Source organism: Dermacentor andersoni, chromosome 6 (assembly GCF_023375885.2).
Source record: "Dermacentor andersoni chromosome 6, qqDerAnde1_hic_scaffold, whole genome shotgun sequence".
NCBI lineage: Eukaryota > Metazoa > Arthropoda > Arachnida > Ixodida > Ixodidae > Dermacentor > Dermacentor andersoni.
In genome coordinates, this window is record NC_092819.1 from 10,069,333 (window position 1) to 10,083,779 (window position 14,447).

At 46.0% G+C, this 14,447-nt stretch overlaps 1 protein-coding gene across 2 annotated transcripts in view; it reads right to left on the bottom strand.

The window, feature by feature from the left end:
* LOC126521664 (aminopeptidase N-like) overlaps positions 1-14,447 on the bottom strand; it is a 35,990-nt gene that overhangs the window by 14,023 nt on the left and 7,520 nt on the right. For both annotated transcript variants that reach the window (XM_055066059.2, XM_072288506.1), the window contains exons 5-7: positions 10,998-11,145; positions 5,795-5,874; positions 3,378-3,491 (exon numbers count right to left, since the gene is read on the bottom strand). In XM_055066059.2, the coding sequence (XP_054922034.2) occupies positions 3,378-3,491; positions 5,795-5,874; positions 10,998-11,145 (342 nt within the window). The remainder of the gene's footprint in view (positions 1-3,377; positions 3,492-5,794; positions 5,875-10,997; positions 11,146-14,447) is intronic.

The window sequence follows — 14,447 nt, forward strand, 5'->3', positions numbered from 1 at the left end:
TTTCAGGAGGTCGGCTTCGCCTGACTTCGCCAATTTGTCGTCGTTTGAGTTTTCCCCTACAGCGTTGCCTGAGCGTTCGTCGACCTCGCGCTGCCTCCCAGTTCTTTCAACGCAATGGATGGTGTTGCTTTTCTCCGATTACCTTAATTCTCATCTTTCCATAACTATGACAACTATCCTTTCGAACACCTCCGATCTCACCTCCTATTTTCCAGAGCTACCTAACCTTTACTCAGGTTTTTCTTAACGTCAGAAAGTGATCTTGAATGACGCTTTGCTTCATTTGGGCCCATAATATCATTCATAAGTACCATACTACACCTTATCGGAATGGATCCTCAGAGTTCGTTCCTTTCAACTGTGGTTTATCTGTCATGTGACGACAATGGTAAGAATGCATTCACACCTATTCAAACTGTGCCAAAGTAAGTGCAGCATTATCAGCTTTGTGTTCAAGCTCCGTGGTGCCTAAGAGTGCTGCAGCATTCTGTCGCTGAGCATGATGTCCACAGGCTGCTGCAACCGGCATTCTGTTGGGAGTATAACTCGAACATTGTTGATATGTCGGTGTAAGTAAACGAACACGAGGTGGTCGACATTGGCGAGGGTGGCGATATGGGCTTGTTGGTCGGTCGTCATGGAATGCTATCTGGATAGCGCAGCAAAGCACGGACAAAAGAAGAAACAAAGACGAGACAAGCGCTAACTCATCATCAGCCTATGTTATGTCCACTGCAGGACGAAGGCCTCTCCCTGCGATCTCCAATCGCCCCTGTCCTGCGCCAACCGATTCTAACTAGCGCCTGCAAATTTCCTATTTTCGTCGCACCACCTAGTCTTCTGCCGTCCTCTATTGCGCTTCCCATTTCTTGGTACCCATTCTGTCACCCGAAAGATCCAACGGTTATCTAATTTGCTCATTTTATGAGTTGCCCAGCACCATTTCTTTCTCTTAATGTCAATTAGAATATCGTCCATACCCATTTGCTCTCTGATCCAAACCGCTCTCTTTCTGTCTCTTAAAGTTATGCCTAGAATTATTCCTTCCATCGCTCTTTGCGCGGTACTTAACTTGTTCTCAAGCTTCTTTGTCACTCTCCAAGTCTCTGCCCCATATGTCAGCACCGGTAAAATGCACTGATTGCATACCTTCCTTTTCAATGATAACGGTAAGCTTCCAGTCAGGAGCTGACAGTGTCTACTGTATGCGATCCCCAACTTGTTTTTATTCTTCGATGAATTTCCTTCTCATGATCAGGGTTCCCTGTTATTGCTTGACCAAGGTAAACATACTCCTTCACAGAATCTAGAGGCTGACTGGCGATCGTGAACTCTTGTTCCCTTGCCCGGGTGTTCATCATTATCTTTGTCTTCTGCGTATTAATCTTCAACCCCACTCGTACACTATCTCTGTTAAGGCCCTCAATCATTTGTTGTAACTTGTCTGCAGTGTTGCTGAAAGCGCTATCAAAAACGAAATTTATTTCCGGGATCGGTCGTACTCATACACCCAAAAACCACGTGCACAGCTATATTACCCTTGAGGATACGCACATGACAAAACAATCTAAAACCGGTACATCAAAAAAACACAAAGAAAACCCAAATGATACATTGAATTTTTCTGTGATATCCAGATACCATTCCGTGGACGAAATTAACGTGCAGCCGTCTTCTCTCACAAGCACCGCGTGCAAGGTTGCGACTAATAATGCGTTATCGATTACAAGCATTCGTACTTTTCTGTCTGTCCAAGTTCACCAAGTGGGTGTCAAACAGCATCTTATACCCATCTTAAAGTTTGTAAACGGCATTATAATGTCAGTTATTGAGGTTACATGCCGATTGCCTACTACTTAGGGATCTGTGCATAGCGGTCTTTCATGGAGCGCAGTTGCCCCAAGGAAGGAAACAGAGGACGTGACACGTGTATAGAAAGCAGCAAGGCATAAGCGCTGGCCGTGCTCGACACAGCGCTGGTATGAGTGCCGCAAACACACTTGTATCGCAGACACCGGGAAGTCTTGTCAGATTTGAGGCTGCAACACCTCAGTTGATAAACATCGGCATAAATAATAACGCAAGTAGCTCCCTCTGTATGTCAATCAAAGGTATTTCAACTGTTATAACCTAGCTTAGCCTAACCTGACGCTTACTTATACCTATCTTTTAAGGCACCAAAAGAAAAAAATAAACAACGCACAGCACACAAGAGAGGACAACGGGACAGAACGCTCTGTCCCGTTGTCCTCTTTTGTGTGTTGTGCGTTGTTTTTTGGCGCCTTAAAATATACGTATAATGAATCAATACCATCTTGCCCAGCAAAGAATTCTCTTAAACCTAACGTATACTCTCTATAGAGCCCTACAAGATAACCTAAAATTGTTCTCAATGCCTCCCAAGTGTTCTTGAATTGCTAGAGCTTTTCTTTGGGCTAGTTGGCCAGACATGCCGGTTAAGGGCGCGAAAGAACGAAGCAACCGTTTTGTCGTTGTGTGTTTCTTGCCTTCCTTATTTTGCGCCTTAACACTTATGTCCTTGAATGAGATCTCAAAAAACGCACTGTAATAAAATGCTGCGAATCCAGAATACATTGGTAGCCATCAAACAGTCACAGTTTCTTATTTCTCGGTGGTCAGTTGTTTTATACTAGATGCCTCGAAACTTAGGTGTGTGGCAGCCGCTGTGGAACACTTGAAATAAATGGTAGACTGCTCCCGTCCGCCAACGCGCTTCGAGATGTTTTCTCAGTTATTTAGCTGTGAAGTTCGCCACCGTATATCCTGGCAGCAAATAAAAAATAAATGACCGACGCACTTTGCAAAAGAAAGAAAGAAAGAAAGAAAGAAAGAAATGCATTATAGTCGATCAGTGAAGTTTTAAGGTACTGAGAAAAAAGTTTGGGCAGAAACTATATCTCAAAACGACTGTCAAGGTTAACGTGATTAGCACCGAATCAACGTATCGGCACGCGGCACCCCCACTGGCCGAAGCGCATCCCGTGTAAGGCGTGCACTGCAGCCGGGCTCCCCTCTCTCCGGACAAGTCGCGCAGTCGAAGACCGCGAGTGGCACGTGTTATCTTGTCTGAATACATATCACGCGGGTTCGATTCCAACCAGTGCCGGAAAAGTTATGGTTATTTTGTCATTGAATATCGGCACACACCCAGTGACCAAAATTGGTCGCACGGTCAGTTTGAAACTCAGTTCCCTCAGCAAGGCAGCTCGATACTACCGCATTAGACCATAGACTACTCAGTGATTCAAGTTGGAGTGATCCAAGTTGGAGTGTAAGAGGTTGGATATGAATGGGCATACTGGAAAGCGCGTCGAAGTTCCCAAAAAGGCTACTCGCATAAAAAAATAACAACTCACTTTTGTATCTTTGAAGAGTCATTCAGGAAGCTTCTGAACTTGTTCGTTGAGAATGCTAGACATGCTTCGTTCTCGAAGTAACAGGAGTTCATGATGACTGCTTTACGAAGCAGGCTGCAATAGCAAAGAAATAATTAGAAGAGAAGTCTGCACCAAACACCAGAATCTCAATGTTATCAAGACGCAGTCTTAATATTTTTATTACGATTTTTGTTGCATTTAAATTAGCCATCACGACTGCAATCGCCTTTTTCTGTAATACAGATACATAGGTAGCGACTGAGAGGTTAGAGAAACTGTTGCAACGTGCAAGGAACATACTTGTGATGCGTAAAATGGAGTGGCGTGACAATGACTTAATGGGAAGCTGAAAGGTTTTCCAGAAAAAATGAGTGAACATCTGTACATAATGGTTTTCAACCCTTCGAATTCGAATATCGTATCGAAATTGAGCGAAGGAAAGCGCAAATATATTTTATTTCGACGAAAAGTGCAGCAGCGGACACGCTCAGCTCGCGCGTCTCGTTTCCGCCTGTGATTGGTCGGGCGCCTCGTGACGTCAACACTAGTAACCGACCGCTGCCGCTACACATGAAGCGCGGTGCCAGGTAGTTTGGTGTTGTTTTTCTGAGACGGTAATGGAAAATTTAGAGAGACTGCGTTTTTCTGAGGAGTTCGGCGTTACTCTCTACATGTACGAGCCGATTGCGAAGAGCCGGCCTCTCGAAGAAGCAAACGATGCTGGTGCGAGCAGTGCTTTCGACGCGAACGAAAGCGAAGTCTTGGGATCTCCTCGTGTTGGAAATGCTCTTTGGTGAGTATGTTTTTTGCAAAGTGATCTAGTGATCTCGCCGATCTTTCGCCGATCTGGTGAGCTCGTTTCCGGCCAAACAACTGTAGTGTTGTGTTCCTGCATGCCTCCTCGTGGAACGTAAGCGGGGATGCGATCGTCGGCATTTGTGCGCTGTCCAAAGCCGTCGGCAATCTACAAAGACGGTTTAAACGCGTGAAAAGCTTCCCGGTTCATGCAGTACGTGTACTGACCTTCATCTGTGCGCCATCCGCACACTACTCGTGACCGAAGTCGTAAAGGCGGCGAATTCCGTCGGCTACGTGAGACGGTCGGTTTCTCGCTGTGCGCGATAGAAGGGGGGAGCGTAGCGTCCTGGCGTGCGCCGGCTTTCCAGCACATGCAAACTCTATATTTGCACTGCGTTATGATAGCTGCATGCAGGCTGTTTTACAACACACGTGCAAATAGCAAATTCGCGGCGCTTTGCGACGAAACCTGCGTCAAGGGCGGGAGATAAACATGTACCTTCCGTTCAGCGTGCTGACACGAAGGAGCTCGCAGTAAATCAAAATCCAGGTTTGGGCGAGTTCGTGTGTTCATAAGGCCTTCCAACACCAGTTATCATCAGTCAGTCCGCACTCGTGCCGTCTTTGTTTTCGTTGCTCCGATCTTAGACGAGCCGACTTGACTGGCAAACCCAACGCACGTTTTAATGATAAATTCTGGTGATAATCGTCGTCACGGAAGTGGTTGGAGCACAGCACTGTTGTTCTTGAGGGCTTGAAATTCTTTCGCTTCACAGCAGCCTCCCACTTCGTTAAAAGCTTCTTGTCTTGTGGGAAGTAATGGAAGACAACATCGTCGCGGCCGCTGGTGTTCGTGCAACCGTAGGCTGCACAGAAAGCCTGCATGATCGGCCCACCACTTCAGTTGATGCTGCGCACGTTGACTACCACTCTACATACACGCAGACGCACCAACAAAGGAATGCAGGGTCGATCGAAGCAGATTACGATGGCACGCACGCAGAAACAAGCACGGTCAGGCACGGTCGCGGAGGCTGCGAAGGAACGAAACACTAGTGTTGACGTCACAACATCGTGGTTTCCGGTCTCCGCTCGCATCGTCAGCGTCAGCAGCAGGCGGCGGCATTCGACGGGGGGCGGAGCTACAGCGCAATTTTAACCGACGATTTTGTCGCTCCTCATTGAAAAAAAAAAAAACCCAAATTTTACCTACATGGTTTATAAGGTTCCCGCATCCGTATATGAGCGTCTTATTGAATTCGACAGACTCTTCAGCTTCCCTTTAATGGAACCGATAAAATGGGGATAAAGTGCGTGTTGTCAAATCCCGATATGCGAGTTCGTATCTCTCCGTAATGGTGGAAAAGGAAGTATAATTGGAAGCGCCGGTGTGGGCAAATGCTTGATATGTTGTTGCTAAGAGATGCGAACTGTTAATTTTACCTGCTTTCAATAGTTGTAGGCATACATAGTTGCATCGCATCTTGAAAAAAAAAATCATTACCATTATATGCTTATGCCACAGGCTCAAATAAGAACACGGTTTGTATGTACACTATTATATCAATGCCATCATAAAAAGGCAAGGAGAGTCTCACTCTTCGGCGATCGACAGGTTGCTCCTCTTTTCTTGTATGAAGGTCTCGAACTTCCGCTCCAGAAGGAACCGCACGAAGACCTGCAGGGGAGTCCACGGAATATTATGGCATAAATCTTAAGAAGTCGGGATTGGCAAGCAGCAGTCGTGCAGTCGCACGAACCACGCGCAGAACTTACCCGCACCGCACCACGGCGCAAACCCATTACGTAGCCGTTGCTGGGAAAGTAATAAATATCACTGGTTGCGCCAGTGCACATTACGGTTTCTGCTATTGTTCCCGCCATAGCTATACATGTGTAGCTATCCGTTTAGAACTATTGGGCAGACGTTCTCTGTGCCCACTGCAAAAGAATATGAATGAGAAATCGGTGACAACATGGAGTATCAACATGTCGGGTCATCGCCAAAAATATAACAAGGCGACAGCACTGCACCACTGCGTGAATTATTCTTCTGTAACTACACACGCAATAAATTTCAGATTCAGCGTTCCTTCAGTTATAATAAAATGATAACGCACAGAAGGGATTTATCAGCGTATAAGTGCTGACCTAATGTTAAGTGAACATGCTCATGGATATAGTTTTGTTTCTGCTAATGACGACTTCAGTGTTAAAATGTTCTATAGAGGAGAGCTGCACAGCTCAAAACCAGTGAGGGCCAGAACCACTTCACCCGGATGCATACGGTGTGCACTTTGTTGAGAAATGTTGCACCTATTTTTTGTAAGGGCTGTCTAAGTTTGGTGTTAGCGTACTAGTTGCTATCCTCAGCACGCCTTACTAATTTCACCTCGGTCGTTGAAGACAGACGGTGGTTATTGTTTGGAGTCATGAAACAAAACGTCTGCTTTAAGACTAAAGTTCATCCGAAGAACGACGCCAGTTTCATGGTATGGTTAGCTATGTTTTCATATTTGTTCTTTTCGAGGTTCTTATAAAACCGAGTAAAGGGCTGCTCTCTCTCACTTCCGGCCAACAGCACAAGGTGATAAGCCATAGCTGCATCATGAGGTTGCAGTCTTCCGGTGCCACTGAAAGAAGGTCGCGGAATAGATGGTCGTTCTGTTTCTTATTTTTGACTGACTTTAGTTGTCATTGAATCTGTGCCAGATGCTCTCGAAATGGTGTGAAGACTGCGTGTTGCGTCTATCCAGGTACATGCATTTATCTTCGAATTGAAAAATATTATCAGAGAGAAATGATGAAAAGGCCAAGCATCGATTGCGACAGCAAATCGGTAGACAGCTATATGATGTAAGTATAGTGGTTTTATCGGCCGTATAAACTTGTAAACATTCGCTTAATAATTAATTTAGTAAGCATTGCGTCACGCGAACACAAGCAAGCATGAACACAAGTCACTCGATGACCGCGGAAACTCGCTGTCAAAACTTGATGGAGCGATGAAGCGCTGCAGCAGCAGCGAGTGAATTAACCTTCGTGCTACCTCTCGCTTCAGCGCGAACTAAGCGGCGAAAACACAGCGCGCACGAAGCTATCAGCACGCGACGCATTGTGTCGCCGTCGCAGATCAGTTTCAAAATAGTGCCCGCGCGGCCGCGCCATACGCAGTAGCCGCCGGGAGCAGAAGGCTTCCTCCCTTTCCCCTCACCCCTTTGCCTTGCACGCGACGGAAGACGACGCGCAAAATCGAGCCACCATCGTAGGCTCAACTTCGCACGCTTTTACTCGCACATGCAGCAAATGGCGCGGGGACGATACATGTTGTCACGAGACGAACCCGGTACGTCTTGGTACGTCCACACTGTACACCTAGACCTTCGTCTAGGTGGTGTTGCTTTGCCGCACGCTCAGCGCGCTCTTTCGTACTTTCCCCGGCGATTCTCTTCTCTGGCGCTTGCTTCCTTCGCGGCTTCAAACTTACCATCGCCGATTTCACAGGCGGACTTCGAACGACGTCATTAGTGGCAATGTTACTAGAACCAAATAACCTTACAAGACGCTAACTCCCCACTCGCTGCCGTGGAAGCAAATACTTGTGAAGACTGAAAAGTAAGGCACACGCACCTTCATAGGCCTGCAGTTATTCAATCCAAGCGTACTGCAAAAGCCCGTGTTCGATACATTTATGGACGCTGCGCTTTTAAGGCGTATCTATAGAGTTGGTAGTTTGGAAATTACGTTCCCTGGTTGTACGCTCTTACCCGATATGCTCCCAAAGAACTCCCAGATGTTCTCTCGTTTTATTATGCTTGTCACCTGAGAGTGGTACAAGTGTCGTCCTAAGCGGAAGGAATTAGGCCGATGACCGGATCGAAGGATTCCGAGAGGGACATTCTAGACTCGCTCTTGGCTTTCGCCAAGGACATGCCACTCCTAGGACGGCTGTGAATACACTCTGCTCTCCCCCTACCGCCCCGTGCTAATACACATAATATACCCTCGAGCCAACCATTAATAAAAATATTTTTATCGTCGTATTCATTCTGATTGACTCGGATAAAGTTTTTGGCGTCTCTTCATCGTGTTTAGCAATCATGGAGAAACTATACATTGTGTAAGAATTCTTTGCATCCAATTCCTATAATTGCTTCTCCGTCCTGCTGAGTGGCCGGTCTCGGCGGTAACGAGGCCACGGCTTCGTGCGAAGATGAAGGGCGAAAAGAATGGAAAATTAGAACAATCGTTGCGGGGGCAGGAATGTTGTTTTTCCTCCTCGTGCGGCCATGCGCTGATTGCAGCACCAGCACGCCGTCGAAGTCTGAACTCGGCCGCCATGATGTGCAGCTCTCTTGAATCAGTAGGCTGGAGAAAATGCGACCCGCGATGGCATGTCAACACCTCATTTTGCTGTGCTCGGATTGTGGTTTGGATATAGCTTGTGATGCTCAAAACTTGACCACAACCATTTATTCGCGTGTTTAACTGCCCGATTATTTCCCGTTATTCCTATTAACAAATAATTGTAGCACACATTAGGCTTGTCCCAGGACAGCTTGGTGGACTGTAAATTGCTTCTGTAATGGTGCTGTCGAGTTCGCACGCGTATTATTTTTTGCACATGCACGATTGCTGTGGAACGTTTGGTCTTCTCATTTTTGAAATGCGATGCAACGAACATACTGTCACGTGGTACTGACGTTAAAGAACACAGTAGCAATACTGTGAAACACAAAACTAGCCTTTATTGGGCGAACTTGTGCCCTCAAAAACAGGCTACACTGAAAGAACGGCAACAGCGGCGAACACAGTCGGCGATCGTCGAAAATATCATCAGCGGGTCAAGCGCGTCGGCTTTTATACAGCAGTCGTCGGATGTTCCAGAATAATCATTGGGACCCGCGTGCCTTCCACAAAGTTCTACACTATTCGCGTCAGGCGATGAAATCAGATAGCATAAGGTTCGGCGACAACAGACAGCGAATAGAAACATCGATAACTTTCCAGAAACTTCGGATACATGCAGACGCGTCCCGCGCTGTGCGATAACATTTGTTAGGCGGCGAAACGTGGTCACCCGATAAAGACAAGTACACGTGTCAATACCCCCCTCTTAAAAAGCATCGACCCGATGCTGCAAACAAACGAAAGTAACAAAGAAAAGCACTCGTAGCAAAGAAAACAACAAAATAAGGAAGTTCGTCAGCGTCCGTAAAAGGGTTTAAGGCGCACCACGTGGACCACTTCAGATCGTGCGCGGCGCCGCTGTGAATGCGAAATGCCGTCTGGCACGACCTCATAGTCCAGTGCGCCAATACGTCGTATGACCTTGTAGTGTCCGAAATAGCGTCGCAGCAGTTTCTCACTGAGTCCTCGTCGGCGTATCGGGGTCCATACCGAAACACGGTCGCCGGGCTGGTACTCGACGAAGCGTCGACGGAGGTTGTAGTGTCGGCTGTCGGTCCTCTGCTGGTTTTTGATCCGCAGGCGGGCGAGCTGTCAGGATTCTTCGGCGCGCTGGAGATAGGTAGCGACGTCAAGATTCTCCTCGTCAGTGACGTGCGGCAGCATGGCGTCAAGCATCGTCGTCGGGTACCTGCCGTAAACCAGCTTGAATGGCGTGATCTGTGTTGTTTCTTGCACCGCCGTGTTGTAAGCGAATGCTACGTACGGCAGGACCGCATCCCACGTCTTGTGCTCGACGTCGACGTAGAGTACATTGCTAGCATGTCGGCGCGAGGGTCTTATTCAGGCGCTCCGTAAGACCATTCGTCTGTGGGTGGTAGGCAGTTGTCCTCGTGTGCCTTGTCTCACTGTGCTGAAGAATGGCTTGGGTGAGCCCCGCTGTAAAGGCCGTACCTCTGTCGGTGATGAGGACTTCTGGGGAGCCATGCCGCAGAAGGATGATTTCGACGAAAAATTTTGCCGCAGCAGTCGTCGAATGTTCCAGACTAATCGTTGAGACCCGCGTGCCTTCCACAAAGTTCTACACCATTCGCGTCAGGCGATGAAATCAGATAATACAAGGTTCGGCTACAACAGACAGCGGATAGAAGCATCGATGACTTTCCAGAAACTTCGGATACATGCAGGCGCGTCCCGCGCTGTGCGATAACATTTGTTAGGCGGCGAAACGTGGTCGCCGGATAAAGATAAGTACACGTGTCAATATCCTGAGAATTAACTTGAGTTGCGATGAAAAAAAAAATAAAATATGGGGTTTAACGTGCCAAAACCACTTTCTGATTATGAGGCACGCCGTAGTGGAGGACTCCGGAAATTTCGACCACCTGGGGATCTTTAACGTGCACCTAAATCTAAGTACACGGATGTTTTCGCATTTAGTTGCGATGAAAGAAGCAGATGCCAAATTAGCCAATCTTTTTGTTCGTAAGTGCAAAATGTCATTGACCAGCCGCTTCACTAATAATACACCTTTTAAATAAGTGTACACTCTTGGAGGCCCATCTTGTCCCCAAACAATAATGGTCATCTGTCTTGCTTGCGTTTCGTTTCTTTAGAACTCTGCGCTCACTGCTTTCTTGTCATTAATACTATGTCATACAGGTACGCACAAGTCGTTCGTGACTTGAAAGTACCGGGCGCATAGCGGTAGAGAAAGGGCAGGCAAGCAAGATAGACGACAAGCTTTGTTTGGGAACTAGATGAACCCCAAAGGGAGCAATCTTTTCATAGAGTGTATGTCTGACAACATGACTGGCTGTCATCTGTTGTTACGAACATTTCTTGCCTAAGAACTTTATTTGTGAATAGAGACCCAGGTTTTTTGTTACCCACCTGATACTTCCTGTAGTACTTGGTCTTCCTGATCAAGAAATCAAGATCATGCATGGCGTCCAGAGCTGATTTCCAGGGCATGTAGTCGTCTTCTGGCCGAACCAGATCCAAAAATTCCAGGGCAACTTCGTAAGGCAGGTGACCGTTCCTAATGAGGCGCATGCAATGAACAGGAATGAACATGACTAGACGCCCAAGCAGAACCAGAGTAGTTAGCTATCAACGCGAGGAAAAACAGAACAAGAAAGATGTGGTTAACTGCATAACTTTAATGAAAAGGTACTTGTTTAAGTTTCTTAACATTTAGATTTGCTAACGAAATGGAATGTTTGACATCTAAGAACTCGTGAACGGGTAGGGGAGTGATGGGGCCGGATGAATAGATATAAGCATGAATTTCTACAAATGCTAGGTTTAATTACAGTGTGCACAAATTCTTTATCATTCACCCATGGTTTCTTTCGTGTGGATGATGCATTCATCTGTTTTTTTGGTTCTCCCGGAGAAAGCCTCTCATGTGCAGTTTCACCACATGTATTTAGTGCGAATGATATTTCGTATAGGCAGTGATCAGGACATTGCCCATCTCTTGTCAGTGTGTAAACTTTCTTGAACTTCCTCAGCTGCCAATACTCAAGAAGGTGCAAACGTGACAGCGCCGTCTCTGGATGACTGCGGAAGTGGAGACGCACACGTTTGAAGAAATTGGCCGGAGCGCAGTGCTGCAATGGTCAGCAACGCGCAGACTGAAATGCACGCAGCGTCCATAGAAAAGACACTGGTTGACCACGTTCAAATATGCGTCACGAGAGGCTTAAGGATACAAATGCGCGGCAAATGGCAGGGCGGCACATTGCTTCTAGATGACGACAATAAAACGCGAAGCTAAAACAGAAGAAGACAGCGAAGAAGGAGCGTGCGCCAAAATTATATATTGTCCCTTGATTTCTTAATTAAAATTAAATTATGGGATTTTACGTGCCAAAACCACTTTCTGATTATGAGGCACGCCGTAGTGGAGGACTCCGGAAATTTCGACCACCTGGGGTTCTTTAACGTGCACCTAAATCTAAGTACACGGGTGTTTTCGCATTTCGCCCCCATCGAAATGCGGCCGCCGTGGCCGGGATTCGATCCCGCGACCTTGTGCTCAGCAGCCTAACACCATAGCCACTGAGCACTTGATTTCTTGCTGCTGCTTTATGATCAGCTAGAATAGGAAACGGAGCAAGTAACAACTGTGTGCTCGCATTTTTACCTTTTGTTAAATCTAAGAGAATAGCACCTTTTGTCAAAGCGCTCTCATTGCTGAAGCCAAAAAGTAAAAGAGCGCGTTAGTTTGCGTGAGTAACTCTACGCTGTGTGTTTAAACGTACACTGAAGAACAGTGGAGTCAATGTTGACTGAAAACGCGTTCTTTCAAAGCTATTTGCACTAATTTCGCACAAGAATGAAAGCTACGATGCCCTTTTTCTTCTTTTTTTTGAAATTCGGCCGTAATCTTAGTAGCGATAAGTCAGAGTGACGTGACGTATTTAAAAGTATTTTGTCGTATTTCAGCCATTTCAGCGTAGAAAATGTAATAAAAACATGGTCGATTGAGTATTCCTTTAGAATGCAATGGAGTATTTTAGCGACAAATAATTAACTAAATTTGAGTAGACAATTTCGAATTCATTATGTCATGGCGAGCAGGCACAGAAACTTCAGAGTGGCTTCGCCTCCCGTCTTTAGTTTTCCCTCCTTCCCTGGGTTGCAAAACCTCATTTTTCATTTCATTTCATTTTATCACCTTAAACACCTCTTGCGGGGTATTACATAAGGGGTGGGTGGTACAAAAATACAGGATGTTGCCGACTATGTTATTTTACAGACAGAATACTCATTACTTCTTCCACGAAGGCAGATGAGGTGGTGATGGCAGCGACGTGGTGGGGAAGGCTGTTCCAGTCTTTAGCTGTACAATGGAAAAATGATGACGAGCAGGTGACAGTGCGCGCGCTAGGGCGAGCAACATTTAGTGGGGGCCTGTGCGCAGCGATATGCGTGAAGGTGGTGCAATGTAAGGTGCGTGGCGAAGCGAGCTGATGTAGAATTTATGGAATAATGATAAGCTCGCGATGCGGCGACGGTGCGCTAGTGTGTCCAAACCACACTCTACTGTTAATGGTGATACGCTGATACCATATGAGTATGTCGAGTGAATGTATCTTACGGCGCGGTTCTGTATAGATTCTAATGCGTTGCTCAGGTAAATCTGGTGTGGATGCCATATTGGTGATGCGTATTCAAGTTTTGGCCTAACCAGTGTTTTATATGCTAGTAGCTTTACCTGTTGAGGAGCATTGCGGAGGTTGCGTTTCAGAAATCCCATGGTTTTGTTAGCAGATGATATGATGTTAGTTATATGCGAGCACCAGTTTAAATCACGCGTGATCGTAATGCCTAGGTACTTAATAGATTTTACAGTGTCGATTGGGATGTCTTTAATTGTGTAGAGAAAGTCATGCCGATTACGGCTGCGGGAAATTGACATAGATTTACATTTATTATTGTTTAGCACCATTAACCATTTATCACACCAGGCTGTAATGTTGTTCAGGTCATTTTGAAGATAAATGCAGTCATCACTATTAGTGATAGTTCGATAGACAACGCAATCATCAGCAAACATACAAATCTGGGAGGAAACATGCAATGGAAGATCGTTAATGTATATTAGGAACAGGAGGGGACCTAAGACTGAACCTTGGGGTACGCCTGATGTGACGGGAAGAAATTCTGAGGTAGTATTGTTAACACTGACGGACTGTGATCGGTTACTAAGAAATTCTTTTATCCGTGTTAGGACATTGGGGTGAAGGTTCAAGCGAGAAAGCTTTAATAATAAGCGTTGATGCGCTACTTTATGAAACGCCTTTGCAAAGTCAAGAAAAATCATATCGGTGACAGTGTTAGTATCGAGATTTGAGTGTAGGTCATGAAGAAATGCAGCTAATTGAGTGTCACATGACAGCCCTTTACGGAAGCCATGTTGCGACGGATGAAAAAAGCTATTACTGTCTAGGAAATTCATTACGTGGGAGTATATGACGTGTTCCATTATTTCGAAGGGATACCAGTTATGGATATTGGACGATAATTTAAGGGTGAATTACGGTTACCTGATCTGTAGACTGGAACGACCTTGCTCTTTTTCCACTCGTTAGGGAGCGTGCCTGATGATAGTGATTGGGAATACAGCAGGGTTAAATACATGGCAGAGATGCGCTTCGTGTTTTTTAAAAGCTTTGACGTGATATCGTCAACACCAGCTGAGGAAGATAATTTATGATTATCAATTAGTGCGGATATTCCATCTGGTGAAATTCACAGTAACAGTGGCCGTTTTAATATTACAAAAGCGTAACTGGCTAATACAGCTTAACTTAATATTCGTCTTGAAAGTAT